Source organism: Psammomys obesus, unplaced genomic scaffold, assembly GCF_907164565.1.
Source record: "Psammomys obesus unplaced genomic scaffold, mPsaObe1.curated_primary_1811, whole genome shotgun sequence".
Taxonomy (NCBI): domain Eukaryota; kingdom Metazoa; phylum Chordata; class Mammalia; order Rodentia; family Muridae; genus Psammomys; species Psammomys obesus.
In genome coordinates, this window is record NW_026592510.1 from 15574213 (window position 1) to 15594682 (window position 20470).

Below are 20470 nucleotides of genomic sequence, written 5' to 3' on the forward strand. Positions count from 1 at the left end.
ACCTGGACAGGCTTTGCAGCAGCTCGGCCCATGTTCTGTTCTCACCAGAGAGATGTTGAGTACCTCAGGCTCGTAGCTGGCAGAGGGTCCTTGGAGTCCTACCTTTGCACTCCAGCTCGTAGCTGCTGGGAACCTCACTTTCTCCTCTTGTATAAACTGAATAAATGAAATCATGCACCTTAGATACAAGAAAAGTGGGCCTTGATATTGTATGTGGGTGGGCACAAGGACCAAAGTATTGACTTCAGTGGAAGAGAGGGGCTTTGAGGTACAGATTAACCCTCGGCGGGGAAGTTCCCTGGGCCTTTCCTGTAAGCCAAGCAGACTGGGGAAAGGAACCCGACCACAAGGTGTACAGCTCCAACTGACCTTTCACCTGTCCTTGCGCCTCAGAACCTGGCGCTCAACTTGAGGCCATGAATAGCCCTAAGAGGTACAGACGGCTCGGAGAAGACAGCCTAGGTGTACATGGAGAGCAAGGTAGAGCGGCTAGGTTTCAATAACTCAAGGAGTTAACAACATCCAAAACCAACGCAGGGGTGGGGAGGAAAACCACACCCCACGGGAGCCGGAGCCAACTCGCGGGAGAAAAAATCCTATTGGCATCCAGGAGGCAGGGAGCCAGCCCCTGGGCGCGGCCTGCAGCGGGCAGGCGATTGCCCGGTGAAGCAGGGGGCAGGACGAACCCGAAGCCCCAGCAGCTCCCGCTCCGCAGCAGCCGCAGGGACCGCTCAGCGCCCGCCCGCCCGCCCGGGTGCGCCCTCCTCGACCCGTCGACCCGACCCGTGGGCTCGCGCTGCCCCGCCGCTGCCATGTGTACGGCTCGGACGCCGCCGCTGGCGCTTATCTTCCGAGGGACTTTCGTCCACTCCACATGGACCTGCCCCATGGAGGTGCTTCGCGATCACCTCCTCGGAGTGAGCGACAGCGGCAAAGTGAGTGGGCGCGGGGTCCGGCGCATCGCGGACAGGTGGAGGGACCCTGGCGAGGCGCTACGCGTTCGGGGGTCCTCTCCTGCAGAGGGAGCACCCACCGTGGCTCCGGAGTTGAACTTGAGCTCCTTAGGGAAGGCATACAGCCCGGTCACTAGGGTTGTAGCCTGGCTAGAGCGGAATGACACCCAGAAGCCGGGAGCAGTGGAGTTCTCACACCGCACCGTAGGCACCCCTGGAAAATGTGGCTGAATGTCTTGCGACAGAGCTCACTGGGGTGGGGTGGGGGCATCATTTGATTAGTGTTGTTTACTGAATTCATCAGGTAGAATAAGCAAAAACACCTGGTTTCATCAAACAAGGCATTAATGCTGCAGACTACACAAGTTTAATGATGGAAGGGACAAAACTGGGAAATCTCTCTCTCTTTATCTCTCTCTCTTTCTCTCTCTCTCTCTCTCTCTCTCTCTCACACACACACACACACAGACACACAAGCACGCAAACACACACAGCCATTTGCATCAAAACAAGCTGTTTCATCTTGAGGTTCAAAATGCCTTCTAAGATTACAGGTTTTATACCTTCCCCTCAAATTAGATCTCCACAAGTGTCATTTGATGTGTGATGTCTATCTACTCCTCGGTCCATACAGACAGCGGCTACGCACATTAGCAACGTCCTGGCCAGTTTGATAAGTGAAGTCAATTCGTTTTGGGGAAGAATGGGCTTTTCAATGGTTTCTCGGAGGATACCAGTTTGTGGTCTGCCAAGTTGAAGACACTGTTCTTGACTACAGGTGCCCCTGAGTAACTGGCACTGCAGACTTATGACTTATATTTGAGAGTAACCGAACCTGCTATTCTTAAAGATTTTTTAAACATTAGTGTGTGTGTGTGTGTGTGTGTGTGTGTGTGTGTGTACGTACGTGTACACGTATGCCGAGTAGCATGTGTGGTCAGCCATGTGTGGGAGTTGCCTCCCTTTTTCTTCCACATGAATTCCAGGGACTGAACTCAGGTCCTCAAGCTGAGGCACCGCACAGGCTCCCAAACCTTGCTTTCTTGTGGTACTTGATTTATTATTATTATTATTTTGGTTCATTGGGAAGCATGTGGTGTGTTTCTCAAAGTGATGAAGATCTCAGAGCTCACCTAATGGAGAGGCTCCAGTAGACCTGGAGACCTGCACATCCGCTCCACACTTGGGGGTATGACCTTCAACTTCTACCTGGTGTAAGTCCCAAGAAACCAAATATAGACACTTGGAGACTGGTGATGGGGAGAGATGCTGGTTTGACCACAGAAGTCCATAGCTTTCCTTTTGAAATTAATCTCCTATCCCCTCAGTTCTGATAGACGGTGTAACTGATGTGACAGTGTGTTTGGGGGGTGTGATGGGAATAGGCAAGAAAAGGAAGTAAGCTACCAGAAGGAGGCTTTTCATCTTTCCTTGAGTTCAGAAAGAAGAATAAGAGTGTCCTGAACATGTAATTAGTGGCTGAGTCAGAGTCCCTTTTCCTCTTGGAGCACGCTGAGACTCTCAGTTTGCAGAGTGTGCTAGTCCCACATGGCAGATTAACTCGGAATTGGCCACGGAGGTGAGCCAGTCAAGGTTCACACACCCCTCCTTTGTTGGTGGATTGTTACTGCTCTCCTCCTTGGTACAGACACTATATTACTCCTTCCTGGGCTTTTCAGTATTTGAGTTCCCTGACGTTGAAGTAGGGAATGCCTCACATTTAGGGTGGCTAAGATAAACTGCTCGTTTACACACTTATTATTTAAACATTTTAAGGTACATGAAAACTAGTATGTCCTTGCAGTAAGTTAATATTTGGGAGTGTTAGATGCCTCTTATTTTTACTGAGCTCTTTAAGCTGATGGCAGGACATAGCTTGGGATGGATTCGGGGCTATCTAGAAGCAATTGTGAAAATTCTGGCTTCCAGACATCCTCAGAGAACCCAAATGCACAGGCCTGGGGTAGCAGTGTCACCGGCCTCTCTGGAGACCCAGGCGAAGAATCATATTCTGAGAGGTCCTTCGTGTGAAATGTCTAAACCTCATCTTGCTCCAGACCTGGGTCTGGGGCAACATCTCAGAGAAGGGACACTTTTCCTTGTCTTTTGTTTTCCTTCTAGATCTAACCCCTCATTTCATGTCACTTGATTTAGGACTAAAGAATGTTAATGACTGTTTTTAATTCATCCAAGTAGAGCACATTAAAAAAATGAATTAATGAAAAAAAAATCAAAGCAAAACAAAACAAAAAACCCTCTGTAGCCAACATTTTGGCATTACTTAGAATTCAGAGTTAATTTTTACGTTCAAGAAGGATGCAGCTTTTTTTTTTTAAATAAAGACTCCAAAATGTATAATTCATTTTCAAATGTCTCATTAATCTTGAAACACGGTGTGCTCAAATATTACTGTTACTTAGCTCTTCCCACATATGTCAGGGTCAAGTTGACTCCAAAGAATCATCAAGATCGGAACTTCCACAGAAACTAGAGCAAAGAAGTGGGCTCACTTGCAGAGAGTGCCCTGGGTTTCAGAAGCAAATTTTGTGTAGAAATGAAGCCCTGGGTAGGAATGTTCACTTGTTACCTGCTGTGAGACTATGAAGGAGACCTCGAACCTCTCCCAGGCCTCCACTTCCTCCTTTGTAGAATCAGACACAGAAAGAGCTGAGTTGTGAAAATGTCTGCACTTAGTTGATACTGCAGTCATTCTGGCTTCTTCCTTTCCTCTGCCCCTAGTAAACCCCAAGACTCTTGCTCATCATGGCACTTTAGTGTTTTTCCATATGGTGGCATCCGTGCAGCTAGGTGGTGGAGAAGGAAGCTGAGGCCTGGGGCAAACCTTGTGGGAAGGGGCACAGTTGCTGGGCCTCAGCTGTGCATTTTTATTATTATTATTTTTTTTTGTGGTCGTGTAAGCTATTCATGCATCATGACACAAAGCTGTACCTAAGAAAGATCTCAGGGTTCTCAGCTGCTAGGCCACAAGAACCTTATCGCCAGAATTTCTGAATCTTCACAGTGTTATTCCCACTGCAGTGAAGAAGCTGGTTAAAGAAACTGCGCATCCACGGATGTGGTGGTATAGTCAAATTTTGCAACGTGGACCAAAGACCATGTTCTGTCTCCTTTAACAGTCTGCCCCTGTAGGGAACAAGCTCTGGATTTAAAACTTACACTTTAGGGATTAAGAGCCTGGCTGCTCTTCTGGAGGTCTCAAATTTGAGGCCTCTATAGCCACCCAAATGGCTGCTCACAACCATCTATATCTCTAGTTCTAGGGGACCCGATGCCCTCTTCTGGCTTTCAAGGGCACCCATTGCTCACTAATGCACACACACCACTGCTCATGCACACGCACGCGCGCACACACGCACCCCTCTCCACACACCACATATAATTTTTTAAAAATTACATTTTAGCCAAGAAACCAAACTCATGATAATAAACATGGAATGAATCTTGAACTAAAAACTGGGCTCATCACGGAAGATAAACAAACGAATGAAATATGAAAATGGCCTCAGTGAGGTCTGTAATCCAGCGAGGGGTTAACCAGACCTCATGTGGCCTGTCAGCACTGAACTGTGTATAGAAGGAAGGTTTTCTCCAGTTGAGCACATTGTGATATTTAAAGAATGATCCTCAGGGTAAATTGAAATCCATAGTCAGGTTGGATTTAGATGGAGGAAATGGCCCATGAAAATGTCCTGGGGTGAGAAAGAATGAAAAGCAACGGTAATTAGAAACCAAAAGTTGAGAAGGATACTACAATATACGACAGTGCAGGCTGGTATAGGCTGTGTAGAGTTGGATAGGGCTTCTTCAAGATAAAGAATGCATGGGACAGGGATGTGGATAGACCAGGAGAGGAAGTTGGAGATCACTACAGTGGCTTAGCTGAAGCAAAAGGTTTCATGAACTCTTAAGACTGCCTTTGTCACCCACTCTTATGAATCTGGTCAACTCAACATTTGTCACCTATTCTTACATGAATCTGGTCAACTCAACATCTCAATTTCTAGGTTTTCTTATGTAAAAAATAATTCCAATTATTACCATGTAAGATTGTGAGAAGTATTAAGTTATTAATAAGAATAATTATTAAGAATAATACCTGACAGGTTGTCCAGGGCCAGTATACACCAGGAGTTATTATCATTCATGGAGGAGCATGGGCATGGACAGAATGGCAGCTATTTAGAGCAAGTGGATTGGATGATGGTTTGGGCACATAGTGCTATTTCTAACTTCTGGCGCCCAAAGCGATGTCTATAAATGTAGGCAGCACATACCAGTTTACCACACCTGTGCAGATGTGTGTATATAAAGCAGGAAGTGGTATCTACCCAGTGACAGGAAAGTCTTTGTGAGGGAAGCAATTGTTGAGCTCAGAGAAAAGACAGGATTTGCACATGCAGAGGAAGACTCGAGCAGCCCCAGCAAAAGATTTTTGGTTCTGCAGATTGACAGGGCGAGGAAGTCCTACTTCATCTTACATTGCTTTGCCATCTTGCTTTGCTGGAGTTCTCAGTCTGAATTACAAATCCCTGGCTCTGAGTCATCCATTCCTCTTGCTTGGGAGGGTGAAAATACATCTTCCTTGCCAAGCTCACAAACTCAGAATATTGTCCTAGCCCTGAAAAGAGAAAATGGACTTAACCACCCTGATGAGGCTTCTGGAGTAGGACATGGGTTTCATAAAATGGTGCACTCATGCTCAAGTATCACAGGATGAACCTGTGATTTCCTGTAGTCTTGAAAGCTGATTTCTCCATTCAGAATGTTCATGGCAGGGATTGGAGAATTGATCAGTGGGTGAGAGTGTTTGCCCAAGCTCAAATCCCCAGAACCAACATAAAATTGTAGCATGGCTGCACATGCCTGTAACGCCAGCATTGGTGCCATGGAGACACCTGGGAGCTTGCTGACCAGACAGACTAACCCCAAAAGTGAAATTCCAATTCAGTGAGAGACCCTGTCTCATGTGGGACTATGGAAAGTGATCAAGGAAGACGCCTCCTTTAGCCTCTTTGTGCTCCTCTTTTATGGGAGCACACATAGGAGCATGCTCCCATATACCTGCATGCAACACTTGTAACAGGTACATGCGTGCACACAGGTGCACTCAGACATGCATGCACATCACACACCACGTATCATATACTATGCACATTCACACAAAAAGAGTGTGGCAAAAAAGTTTTGTTAACGTTTTCAGAGCCATGACTTCTTTTTAATTAGCACAGCCTGAATTTGATCAGCCTCTAATATACTTGGCTTGTTGATACACCGTGGTAGTAGACAGTCATAGAACGCCTGTTACCCTGGACTCGTGGTTCCCTTTTGTGGCTTCTAGGTGATAAAGAAAATTAAAACAATGGATTCTGAGGGGGAACTCAAGAATCATTTTTTTACAGTTTGAGAGAATTAGAGTAGTCAAACTGTAAATCTCAGCAGCTGCTGAGAGATGGAGAAGGGATAATGGTGCCTTTTGAATTAGGGTTCAAGCAAGCTAGCTGGTAGACTCAGCAATGGAGACCAGCCAGCAACGGTGTTGGGGTAGAGTGAGATGACCATCTCTACACAAAAAGTGAGAACATCTTGTGTGTCAGGGTAAGCGCGCTTAGGATTTTGCCTTGTATTAAAAGAGATAGAAGGAAGAAAGGGGAAAGCGGTGCCTCTTTAGTTAGAACCCAGAAATTAGGCGGGCTTAGTGGTGATCTGTAAGAAATAACATTGAGGGAGGGCCTCTTGAAATGTATAAGCACATTATCTTGCCAACTATTTCTCCCATTACTTTTGTAAGTCTTCAGGGTGTATTGGCTTTCCTAAAGGGTGGTTTCCTAGCTAGGTGTTGCCAAGTTCGCTTAGGTTAATCTCTTAAGGGAGGAGATAGTCAAGTGTAATGTTGTATTACATGGGGCAGTTTAGAATGTTAGTTCTCTACCCAGAAAGGCATTTCAGGGTTCACTAGGTGTGCTTAGGGTTAGAGAGAGGTCATTCAGTAATTAATACCTTACCTATCTAGGTGCAGCCTCTCTGTGGGTTTAGAATGACAGGCAAAAGAGGGGAGATGTTAAAGGTTAAATTGAGGATGTAGTCTAAAGAAATTCCACTTTAGAAAGTTCACACCTCTGGTATTCAGAATGCCAGTTAGAGCTGGGGGCTGTTACGGGTTAGAAAATGAAGGCAAAGGTAATTCTGCTAAGGATGCTATTTCATTTTTTTCAAAGGATTGAGAGCAGATTTCTCCACTATCTTCTTACTGGTGTCCACTAGCCCCAACTATGTCTTTTCAGGCACTCACACCCAGTCATGTCCAGCCATGTTTTCCAGGGATGATCGTTCATACTCATTTCCCCTGCTGTTCTCCAAACTCTTCCTTGGCTCTTGACTAAAACAGTATTGGAGCACCTTGATTTGCTCCCTAGTGTTTCATCCACATGACTGACTGCTATTTTCTTGGATTATGAGTAGTTCTTCTGCAGCCATCTGTGTCTCACTATTGAGTGTAAGGTCCAATTGTCTTAGGGGGAACTCTAGACATGGCATTCTTTCTAATATTTTTTCCAGTGTCATCTCTCTGTCAAATAGAAAAGGATGACTATGACTCACTCTCACCATGATGCAGACATGAGCTAATGAATGATCAGATAAATTTCCCATGGTTCCCTAGCACACCATGCCCTTTTATGGCTCCATGTTTCGTGTGCTAATCTCTCAATCTACATCCCACTTTCATTCCACCTATGTGAAATTGAAATCTTATTTTTTTTAAGCTCAGTTTTGGCTTCTCTGAATTTTCTCTGGCCACTATTTCCCAATTGGATAAAAGTTTCTTCCTCAGCCCGTGTAATTTTTTATATACTTTGAATATGTATTTTCTTAGTAATTAAGAGAAGGCTTTTAAAGCCAGACCATGAATTCATTTCTCAGCTCTTTCATTTACCTGGAACAAATTTCATTATATATCTAAGCCTCCACACCTAAAGGCTAATGCTTTGAAGTTTAATGCCCATTGTGAGGTACTAAGAGTGTAGACACTTCATTTAAAGATGACGTTTACAAGGTGGAGTCCTTGGAATGTAAATCATATTAGATAAGATTCTTACGGTTCAGTCCCCATTGTAAAACTGGCATCCTTATAAGTGAAGGACAAGAACATACATATATACATGTCCAGTCTTTCTCTGTGGTACTCTGTACCTCAGGACTCTGCCAAGTCTCTTTTTTAATAACTACCCACTCATGGTGATGTAAAACCAACAGCAGAAATGGACTAAGATTGAAGGTATGCCAGCTCCTAGCAGTTTGTCTCCCTTCTGCTTGTGCTCAAGTCATTGTTTAAGGTTCAGCTTAAACACCATCACAGATCTTTTTATTGTTTTTTTAAGTTACTTCTTCCTCCATTTGATGTCCTTTATGAGTGTTTTTATTATAGAAAATGCATATGCATTTCCTGTATCTGATTTGCGTACATTCTCATTCAAATTGTGAGTTTCTATTCATGTTGTGCTTGTAAAAAGCAGAAAATATCCAATAGTTCCTAGCAAATAGTATAGGCATTCAGTAAATATTTATTCAGTGTTCTAAAAATTTGAGGCAACCGTTATACAATTTGTCTTGCTCTCATGCCTTAGTAAGAACAACATTGGATGTAATTTAGTATGGTCTCAGGAGTGATTTTTATCGAACAAAATCTAAATGTTCAGAAGCTGTAATGATGATTAAATCCATTCTGCTTTGGAAATGATGTTATTTTTAAGAGGATTTTGTTTATGACAAAACAAGGGAATTGAAGATTACTTTCCTTGATTCCACTACCTATAATATATCATACTTTTAATAGTTTATTCTACAGATATTGAGTGCCTGCTGTGTGCTACATGCTTGGTATACCAAAGAACTAGGTTCTGTGGCTAAAGCCTCTGAAGCAACACTTTCCACCTTCAGTGCAATATAGAGTTTCCATTAAAATTCAGGCAAAAGCCTTACCATTTTCATTAATGAAAGTTAGACTTCAAAATTAATGCCATCATTGGGTATAATGGCAAGTAACATAAAGCTCATAGAAGTGGTATGGCTTTCCCAGTGGGATATAGAATGAACTTGGGGTTTGAATACAAAACTGTTTCCTTTTCAGCATCTTTATCTTTCTGGATCTGATTAAAAGATACCCCCACCCAACAGGACTGAGGGATGAATCAGTAGTTCAAGCACATGCCTCACAAGCTTGGTGGGCCTGGGTTCTGAATACCAGACCACAGTAAAAGCATGAAGATTTTGTACAAGTGTCTGTCATCCCAGTGGGTCCCCAGCAGGAGAATGGACTTTGGCCTTGCTAGTCTCCTGTGAGTAGCAGAAAAACAAGAAGCCCTGTCTCAAACAGGGCTGAAGACAAGGTCATCCTTTGACCTCTACAAGCCTCTTGGCATCATGGCATGTGTGCACACACTCACTCATAAACACACACATGCACATGCATACGTACACATACATACACAAATGGCCACAGTCTTGCCTCCTTGGTCCCGTACCTTTGAATGCCAGACAGGGAGATCCATCCTGTATTCTGCAGTGGTTTCTAAGATCTCTGACCTGTCATTCCGCTATAGGTTCCTTTTTCCTTGGAAGTGGAATACCTCTTTTTTTGATCTTTTCTTTTAGTACTGTTCCCTTTTGTTGTCAGTAAAGATATTTCTATCTATCAGAACCCATAAGATATAAATAATCTGGATGTAACCAAAAATCCACAGACTTCTCACAGCCACAACTGTTTCCAAACCTAGTAGAATTGGTGGACTTAGACTAATCTAACTTTGACAGTCTCTGTCATCAACTTGTCTCTATTGAAAATGACCTAGGAGATATACCTCTAGGTCTGTACATGAGGAGGTTTCCAGAGAGGTTTAACTGAGTACAGAAGGCCTATCTAGGATTTAGCCAGCAACATCCCCTGGACTGGGGTCTTGGACTGAATAAAGAAAGCTGATCCAAGAAGCATGTTCATGTTCACATCTCTCTGCTGCTTGACAGTGGGTACAGTGTGACAGCTACCTACCATTTTTGCCATTACAACTTTCCATCAACATGGAGGATACCTTTTGCCTTACTTTTATTTCCACTGCTGTGAAATTACAAAAAGCATCTTAGGGAAGAAAGGGGTTGTTTGCCAGGAGCTCATTAGACAGGTGGGCCTTCTGGAAGGCTCCTTCTGGAAGGAGATCCAGTATTTTGCAAGGTCTACACCATGATACAACCCAGAATTGCTTCCAGTCTTGACCCTCATTCTTTGTGCACTGCTGCATCTCTCTATATTTGGGTATTATGTGAATTGTCACTTTCTGGATATTTACACCCTGATTGAACAAACTTCCTATAGGAGCTTATTGAAGATGGACTGTTGTTCAGATGAATTAATTCCTGATTACATAATTATTGATTTGATTCAAACAATTTTAAAAGTTAAATTGTTTTAGAACTTCTTAAACAACTTTAGAAAACTTATGGCTGCAATAAATACCTTTGTGGACCTCCAGATGCTGTACTAAGAGACAGGATTAAGGCAGATTTGTAGCCTGTTTTATCACCTTAAGTAATTTGAATGGCAAAGGCTCCCACGAAAGCTCCTCAGTTCATTCATCATCTCCCATAATCACCGGGAAGCATTTCAGTGATTCACCCTCTTGTTGGGTTTGCTTAGGAGCAGCAGCAAATCCCACAGGCCCTTTTGGCTTCTTTTTACATTTTTTAGGGGATCCTAGAAGATGGCTTCTTTCCAAGTGCTGCAAAGAAGGCCATTTAGGGTTGTTGTTGTTGTTGTTGTTGTTATTATTATTATTATTATTATTATTATTTCTGAGGCTGAACTTTCCTCTCCTTATTCATCACTACCCTTTTCTCTACTGCTTCCCTGGGGCTCTCCTACTAAAGGATAAACATTGTTCCTAGATCCTGGGCAGGTTGTCAACCAAGAGGTTCCTTCATGAGGAAGGGAGGCTAGACACTCTGATTTATGTGGGGGCTCTCCTTTACATGCTAATGCCTGTCTGAGCACATTCCATTGTAAATACTGTCGTTGGCATGCTTTTTCCTCCAGTCTCCTTCAACCTGTTTTTAATAACCATTCCTACTTTATCCCATACTTGTAAAGCTAGAGTTCTTTTATCTGGGAACCAAGGGGTAACTGTCTATATGAACTGAAGGAATTCAGTCAGCTGACTAATATTAACCTTAATGTCTCTTTTCTTAAGAGTATATTTGATAATATCGGTGAAAATTTGTATATCTGTGGATTCACTTCTCATCCTAAGGGATAATTATAAGATATACACAGCAAAATCAGTGTTGGTGGCACCTGACAGAAGATGGGTACTGTTGGTACCCACAAGTGCAGCTAGGTGCTGATGGCATGTAGCTTATCAACGTGTGCTGAATGGCAGCAGGTGAATTTGATTCTAAGAATGGCAACTGAGACCCACTATTCCTTCTCTTTCTTTCTCTCTTTTCTGGGGTCAGTTAGACTGGCAACTGATGTTTCTCTTTCTATATATGAACAACTGAGACTGACAATTCTTTCTCTCTTTTTTCTTTTTTGTTTGTTTGTTTTTGGTTTTGTTTTTTTGGCTCTCAGGGGTTGGGGAGGAACTGCATTGACTTACCTTTCCCACATCCTTGTTCGGGCACCTACAGTTAAGGTCTTCTTTGGTCCAATTGCCAAAGTCTCTCTCTGCTTTGGCAAGGTTCCAGGGTCCAGGGTAGGATCTGGGATGGGATGTTGAGTTCCCAGATTCACTTTATCTCTTGGGTCACTGAGCTGATGGCTCAGGCAACCGATCGCAACCAATCGCGTTTATTGTTTGGTTGCAGTATTTATACTTAGAAAAGGGATTAGCTCATGGTCAAAGAAGGTAATTAATCACAAAAATATCTGTATTCTAAAATGCAATAGGTTATGTTTTAAAACTAAACATTTCTTATTTATGTTTCCATTACATAAGTTCATAGTGAGTTCAGAGTGACAACGATTGACAAGGCCTAAAGGTTAACAGGGTCTAAAAGTTACAAGAATATATGTCTTTTCAATTAAGACTGACTTGACTACACATTTTTCAGCTATCTTTGGAGCAATAATCTTATCTGTCTTTCATTCCAAGAAACAAAGTAAATTTAAAATGACAGTGTATAATGCCATAAGGTGACAAGGTATAAGGAATTACCACAGAACAGTTTGTATATAAAGACCTCAAGGTTTGTATTAAACATTGCTTGGTAGTCCCATTATAATCTGGATTCATGGAAAGTTTAAAGCAACTTGCTTATATTTATGGTAGATATGATGTATACCAGGATTCATGAGTGAAGGCTTTCTGAGGCTACAAATCTGCCTTAAGCCTGTCTCTTAGTGAGGTGTCAGGAGATCCACAAAGGTATTTATTGCAGCCATAAGTTTTCTAAAGTTGTTTAAGAAGTTCTAAAACAATTTAACTTTTAAAATTGTTAAAATCAAATCAGTAATTCCATAATCAGGAATTAATTCATCTGAACAACAGTCCATATTCAATCAGATCCTATAGGAAGGTTTGTTCAATCAGAGTATAAATACTCAGAAAGTGACAATTCACATAATACCCAAATATAGAGAGATGCAACAGTGCACAAAGAATGAGGGTCAAGACTGGAAGCAATTCTGGGTTGTATCATGGTGTAGACCTTGCAAAATACTGGATCTCCTTCCAGAAGGCCCACCTGCCTAATGAGTTCCTTTAACAGAATGGCTCCCAATTGTTGTTTTACCTCACAATTTGAATTTATAGTCCATCACTGTGGAAACCCAGAGTAGGAATTTGAACCACCCATTCACATCCATAATTCCACTATTAAGCTCACTTTTCCCCTCTTACACAGTTCCAGATTCAAACCTATGAAATGATGCTGCCTACAGTGGACTGGGTCTCCATATATTAACAAACTGTAACCCAGACAATCTCCACAGACATGCCCACAGGCCAAGCTGACAATCTTTCATGATTCTCTTCTCGCTTGATTTTGTTAAGATGACAATTAAAACTAACCATCAAATCCTCAAACACATCCTCAAGTTCCTTTTATCAGGTTTGTTACAGAAACAAGTGATGTAACTAAAACATTAACTGCAATGTGTAATTGGTTGAGAAAGTATGTGTGTGTATATGTTTTATTGAAAAGTTAATAAGAAATTTTTTAAATAGATGAATTCAGCTTGATTCAATGTGAGTCAAAAGGGAGACTGAGATTTTCTTGCTTTTAAAAGCCATTCATTTATATTTTTTCTTTCTCTACTACTCCTGTCCCCATCATTGTTCCATTGTCCCCATGTGTATTTTTCTATGAAATTGACAATCAATTCTGCAAAAATTGGCATAAAATGACCTCAACTCCTAAATTAATGTTGAACCCCATGTAGAACCAACTACTTCATTCATTCTCTGTCCTAGTCTGGCCATTATTTCAGTGTTTTTAGATTTGATGTATGTCATAGTTAGTGTCAGCAGTCCACTGGACAAACCTAGAGTCACCTGGAAGAAAGCACTTCAACTGAAGAATTGTTCAGATGAGGTTGGCTTGTGGGCATGTCCAAGAGGCATTTTCTTGATTGCTGTTTATGTGGGAGGGCCAAGCCCACTATGGGCGGTACCATTCCTAGGTAAGTAGGCCTACACTAAGATATACTATTTAAGAAAAGTAGCTAAATTTTTGACATAAACTCAATGGTGGGCTCTTTGACCCCCCTCTCCCCACCTGAGGGAGGATCAGCCCTGCTAGGCCACAGAAGAGGACTTTGCAGCCAGTCCTGAAGATACCTGTTAAACCAGGGTCAGATGAAAGGGGAGGAGGTCCTCCCCTATCAGTGGACTTGGAAAGGGGTAGGGAGAAGAGGAGGGAGGGAGGGAGCGTAGGATTGGGAGGGAATGAGGGAGCGGGATACAGCTGGGATACAAAGTTAATAAACTGTAACTAATCTAAAAAAATAAAAAAAAAACAGACAAAATTCTTAAAGGTGTTTGACATTTTCAAATGAAAGACAAAAAAAAAAAAACATGTAAAATATTGTATAACCTGAAATTTATAGGTGGGCTTCTTGGTTCCTGACAAATCTTTGAAATCAGTGTTTTCAGATATAATTGTGAAGTTTACTTGAAATACAATATTCCTACCATATCGTTGGAAATGGGTTGTCTTCAGAATGACTATGTATGTATGTATGTATGTATGTATGTGTATATTATGATATATCCACCACATCAATAAACTATTTCACATTTTATATTCATGAGATAATTACCAAAATAGCATTGTATATAAAGTTCCATAAATAAAACTTTGAGTTACTCTTGTAAAAGAAAAAAAAAAAGAAAAGAAAAGAAAGGCAGATAAGAGAAGGGAAGCAAACCAGTGAGAGCAGGGCTCCTCCATGGTCTGTGCTTCAGCCAAATAAGCCCTTCCTGTTCCTACTTGTTGTTTCTCAGAGCAACAGAAAGCAAATTGGAACAATTTGCTAGAAGTGTACAAATACTTCAACATTACAAACATTTCCAAAAGGTTATGAAAATAAATTTGAGTTCCTACCCAACTGCAATTATTAGAATATCAATATCACTTGTTTTGGATCCATGCTTTCTTTTCTTTCCTCATAGCAAAGATTTTTGGGGAATTTTATAATCCAAGTATTAATTCATCTGTTCCCATTAAGTGACTGAATCTCCATGTCTAGGGTGCTGCTCTTATCTTAGGGCTGCAGCTATGAACAGGATGGAGCTGTTACTGCCAAGGAGCTTTTCTTCACTTTTGAACAATGATCTTCCAGCCACTTGGTTCTTAAACAAGAACAGCCTCTTTCTTCCAAGTCCATGCTAGTCATTGCTTTCATTGTTCCTTGTGCCCATGCCCAGTCTCTGGCTACTCTATATCCTCATACATGGTCATATGGTCTTAATTTCTAGCTTCCCTTCTAGAAAGCAGAATAGTTTATCCTTTCTTGGTTCACTTAAGTCACACACACAAAACACACACATTAAAAAAAAAAGGCAAATTCTTATTTGATGTTTGACCACAATGGTAATTTTTATACTTAAGATAAAATTTAACAAATTGATTAATTAAAATGTTAATAGCACATCTCTGCTCTTGGATAAATGTACATTAAGTCACATGGTAAAAGCAATATATTCCATGCAGGTATCAGCTTCAAACATTTTTATGGTAGCTTCTTGCTCATGATACTGAATAAAAAACTCACAGATACAAACCAGACTGATGATGGTCCAGATAATGTTAGCAACAATGACTCATTAGTGTTACTGAACACATATAGTATTTGGGCTTGTTCTGAATGTTTTTCATGTGTATCTCAGGAGTCCCTATAACCATTATCTGGAGAAGAATTGACGTTTTTCTTCTATTAAAAAAAAAAAGACACAAGTTTAGAGTATTGACCTTACTTTTGTGATAACTATTCAGTGATAATTTGGTTGAGTTTTCTTTGTTTTGATATGGCCAAGCAATAGAATGACATATGCTTCCTGTACTTAATTCCAAACATAGATCCATCTCTTCTGCTATGCTTTTTAAGGTTGAGCAACATGTGGGAACACCTCTCAAAAGTGTTGCTTCCTGTGTGGCTTTGACTTTTATGTCCTATCTTCTAAGGACCTTTCCTGCTCTGCTTTTCTTCATTGGTTGCCTTGATCATATTCACTTACTAATATGAGATGATAAATTATATCATTTCAAAACCTTTTTGACTATTGCAGTTGAGTACTCTGCTTGTGAAGTGTTTATTTACTCTTGAGAAATAGCTCCTCATGCATTATGACCATAGCCTTTTTCTCCACGAACACCTCCCATGCCATCTTCTCTGTTTCTCACTGGCATCACTGTAGAATCTGCAACCATGGCCACACTGCCCTTTCTCTTCTCTGCCTATCATTGGGTTTTAAAAATATTTTGATAAATTTTCATCATCAAACTCCACATGAAGCTCTAAGTACATCAAACTCTGTTTCCTGGCAAGGTAATTCTAATTTTAAGTGAGTTCCTCGAGGCTTATGGATGATAAGATACACATTTTTAAGACCTAAAGTTCCCTAACAGCTTGTATGGAAGGAAGTGTATCATTTGACCATACACTCATACCACCCACACTTTTATATTTCACATATATTTAAAACTTTTAGAAAGAAATATTAAAACAAAACCAAAATAACACTTTCTTTTGAAGTATAGGACTGGAAAGCTGGTCACATCAAGAATAATTTTAACCCTTTGTATTGTTAGATTTTTTTGAACCCTGTGTTTTTACTTTAAACTTTATATTTTCTTTTTTTTAAAATTGTGATAAAATGTATACAACTAACATTTCACAGTTTAAAGAATATGATTGAGATTTTCTCCTTGTATTCAGAGAACTGGACATTCATCACCACTATCACCAGTGTTTAGTTCTGGAATTGTTCACTCCCCCAAAGGAAATTCATGACCCATTGAGCAGCTGCACCAAACTAACTTCCCTCATTCCACTAGAGTCACTAACTTGCTTCCTTTATATGTAGACTTGTACATGTTGGATTGTGTTAACAAATGAACAGAAATGATGAATGACTTTTTGTGTAGGGGTTTATTCACTTAGCACAGTTTCAAAGCTTATTATGTCATGGCCTTGTGCCCAAATCCATTCCTTCTTATGGCTCAATACCATTTCATTGTTAGGTTATGCCACATTTAAAAAAAAATGTTCTTCAGCTAAGGGACGTTTGTGATGTTTATACCCATTGGATACTGCAAACAGTGTTTCTATGAACATTTTATGCACAGATTCTGAAAACTAATTTGCTTTAGAAAACACTATTTCCTGGCTCCTGGTTGCCTCACTGTTGGGCTCATCTGGCCTTACTGATTTCCCAGCCTTGCATATCTTATGTCTTTGCGTCTTTGTCCATATCACTTTTCCTTCCACCTGCTATGAGAATGTGCCTTTGAGAATTCAACTTTAGTTGAGCCTAGTATACACACCTATAATCCTAGCAATCAGAAGATGAAGGCTGGAGGTCCAGGGGGAATTCAGAGCCAGCCTCAGTCTCAACTACATAGTAGGTTAGAGACCAATCTGTTCTACATGAGACTCCATCTCAAACAAACCAAAACCAAAACTGCTAATTTAAGTGTTGTTTCCTTAATGAGATCCTTGCCTACAGTACTCCTGACCTTCAGTTCACAGGCAAGGCTGACCCCTGGCTTACTTATATTCCTCCAGCCCCCTTCTGCTTAGAATCTTTTTTGGACTTTCTTTGAGTTCAGGAATCTCCCTCACAGCTTAACCCTGAGGATAGGTCCTTCCTTGGTTTTAACACTTTTGTGTAGGTGATACCTGATTCAGGTAGGCATTTAGGTGACTATATGTTGGGTAAACTATGTTAATTTTTTTTTTCACCATGGATTAACTCGAATGGAAAAATTTACTTTAGACACCAGTCAAGTGTACAATGGCAAAACTTATCTTCCAAATTATTTAAATGAGAATTCTGGGTTTTTACAGTCTAGGTACTCAATAACTTTGTATTTGGCAAGAGAAGCTTTTTCTAGTCTCAAGTCCTGGGACATAATTAAGACCCCTGGAAAAGTAGATTTTAATTAGACACTGAAACCTCACAGTACTCAACTTAGGTAAAGGGCATAATGTAAATCACAAAGGCCCGGCTTACTCCTTTAGTTTTGTATTGTGGTAGAGGCTTTGATTCTTCATGAAAGGGCAATTTACTTAGAGTGCTGCTTGCAAATCACCACTTAACAATTAAAGGTCCTAGAACACGGTACACCCTCTGCAAATGAGAGCTCTTATTAGCCATCTCCTGTTCCTCACAGTATTTGACAGCTCTTAAGAAACAAAAACAAAAACTGGCATCCAATGAGTGCTTTGGAATGAAAGAATGGAGTGCAATTCTGAGTATAGAGTAGACAAGGAACAGTTACTAGTCTTGGCTGGTTGTGACCTGTGTGTGCTTACCCCTAGGAAGCATCATAGCTAGTGCCTTCTACACAGCAAGGCAGATATTTTTGTCCTGTACTATTTAACCTAGTAATTGTCTTTTTTTTTATTGCATGTGGGGAGCAGGTGCATGTGGGGAGTGGGTGCCTGAGAGCCTGAATCCCCTTTTTTCAAACATTGAAGTTATTTTCAGTGCCCAGCTCAGCAGATCCATTTTATGTTCCTGCAGAGCCTGTGGAGCCATTATACTTTGAGTTCTTAAGAGCCGACAATAGCTGATGAAAAGCCAGGATGTCAGGATGATAGGAGAAAATGATAAGCAAAAGAGACATAATATAGTCCTCCTCTTTTTTTTTTTTTTTTTTTTTCACTCAGCATGGTGGTTTGAATAAGAATGTCCTCCATAGACTCATATATGTTAGCCACCAGGGATTGGCACTCTTTGAGAAAGGTTAGAAGGATTAGGAGGTATGGCCTTGTTAGAAGAGTTATTGTCACTGGGGGTGAGCTTTGAGGTTTAAAAGCCCACACCAGGCCCAGGCTCCCTCTCTTTTCCCTTGGGTCAGAATGTAGCTCTCAGGCGCTGTCTATATGTCTCCATGCTCCCTGCCACGATGATAATGGACTCACCCTTTGGAACAGTAAGCTAAATGGTTTCTTTTCTAAGGGTTGAAGTGGTCCTGGTGTCTCTTCTCAGCAATAGAACAGTGACTCCCAACAATCAAATGTAGGTGAGTTGGTATAAAATATCTACTGAGGGGGAAAGTGCTGGGCACTGTGTAGATTTGAGTCCAGAGGACTTGGCATGTTTTGAGGAGGTGCTTCAAGAATGCATCTCTGAAGAACGTTCATTTAAGCTTTGCTAGAACGTTATGTAGATATTAATTAGGAAGGGAGAGACTGGACAGGTACATGGAATGACTCAGGCAGGAGAGGAACCAGGAACTTTTAGTAAAAGATAAAGAATCAGAAAGTCTGGAAATGGAGCCAGAGAGATAAAGCAAGCCACGCTGAGGGTGTGTCCCAATGCTTATCAGAGGACCTTTATGCAAATGTTTGCACTAATGGAAGTCTGGGGTCACAGTACCTCTACCTCCCTGCCCTGGAGACCTCAAACACTCTGCTAATGTTTTATGGATCTCTTCATTTCAAGTGACACATACATAGTCAAAGCACTGATTATGAGTTTGCTTAACACAATCCTATTTCACACAGTGTCTCCCGGCCTTTCTATGCTGTGTGCAGAAATCACTCTCCAAGGACACTTCAGAAATGAAGATGTTGCCTTTGGTACTAATTTGACTCCGTGGATTATAAAACAACAACAAGAAGAAGTCATAAAGTTGGGATGGGTTCTTGGGGGAGTTGGAAGTGACCGTGGGCATGGATATGATTGAAACACATTATATACATGTTTGAAATTCTCAAAGAATAGGTAAAAATGTGTTTCAAAATGCGACTTTTTTCCACATACAAATATCCAATTTGAGTGGATACCACAGCATTGACACACATAAGTGTCAGAGTTCAGAAATAGTCGTAGCCCTGCTACAAATTAAGTAACGGGTGAAGAAATGGCTCGGCAGTTATAAGCACTTAAGGCTCTTGCAGAGGACCTGGGTTTGGTTCCCAGCACCCATGGAGAGGCTGACAACAACCAACCAACCCCACCTTCAGTCCCTGTGTGGATCTGACACCATCTTCTGGCCTCCACAGGTACTGCATGAGTATGCTGCATGTACATACATGCAGGTAAAACACTTATGAACAATTTTTTTAAAATTATTCCTTTTCTCAAAAGTAGAATTTAGTATCTCTTTGTCGCTGGAAGGCTAGAAACAGTCGGCATATTTGTTTCAAAGAATAGGGTGCTGGTAGTGAAGCATCCCTTAAGGTTTTTTTTTTTTCCCTATAAAATTGCAATTATAGTAAAATAAAATAAACAAAACCAAGTAAGATGGTAGAATTAGGTGGTTCCATTATTCACAGTTGCAGAGCTGGGGATGTGGCTCGGTGACAGAGGACTTGCCTGGCGTGTGCCAAGCCCTGTTTGTTCAGTCCTTAGCACTGAGAACAGATCACCAAAACAAAAACCTTTGGTTCCACGGAAGCGTTTGAAAATGCATCCTTTCTCTTAAAGAACTGAGAACGGCCTCCTTAGCCTCTCTCCACCTCCCTCCCAAGTGATGACTGTACTGGAAAAAATTATTTAATCCAGTTGAGCAGAACAACATCTCAAGGTCTCATATTAAGAAGGAAATCACAACTTTTGGCTACATGAATGGAGGCTTCTGCACTCATTTTTATCCCCCTCCCCCTCATCTGTCCAAACAGTCAAGTGGGAAGAAGGAACACAAGGTTTGTGCTAGACTGATGGTGACTGAAAAATAAGGAAAACTATCATGCAACCCAGACAGGTGCTTCAAAGGTGGCATGTGGTTAGGCAGAGAGAGAGAGAGAGAGAGAGAGAGAGAGAGAGAGAGAGAGAGAG

General features: G+C 41.3%; 1 protein-coding gene across 1 annotated transcript in view; it reads left to right on the forward strand.

Annotated features, from left to right (window-relative positions):
* The first annotated feature begins 758 nt into the window (after positions 1 to 758).
* Positions 759 to 20470, forward strand: part of Gda (guanine deaminase) — an 86449-nt gene continuing 66737 nt past the window's right edge. The window contains exon 1 of the mRNA XM_055613828.1: positions 759 to 935. Coding sequence (XP_055469803.1) covers positions 813 to 935 — 123 coding nt within the window. The 5' untranslated portion in view covers positions 759 to 812. The remainder of the gene's footprint in view (positions 936 to 20470) is intronic.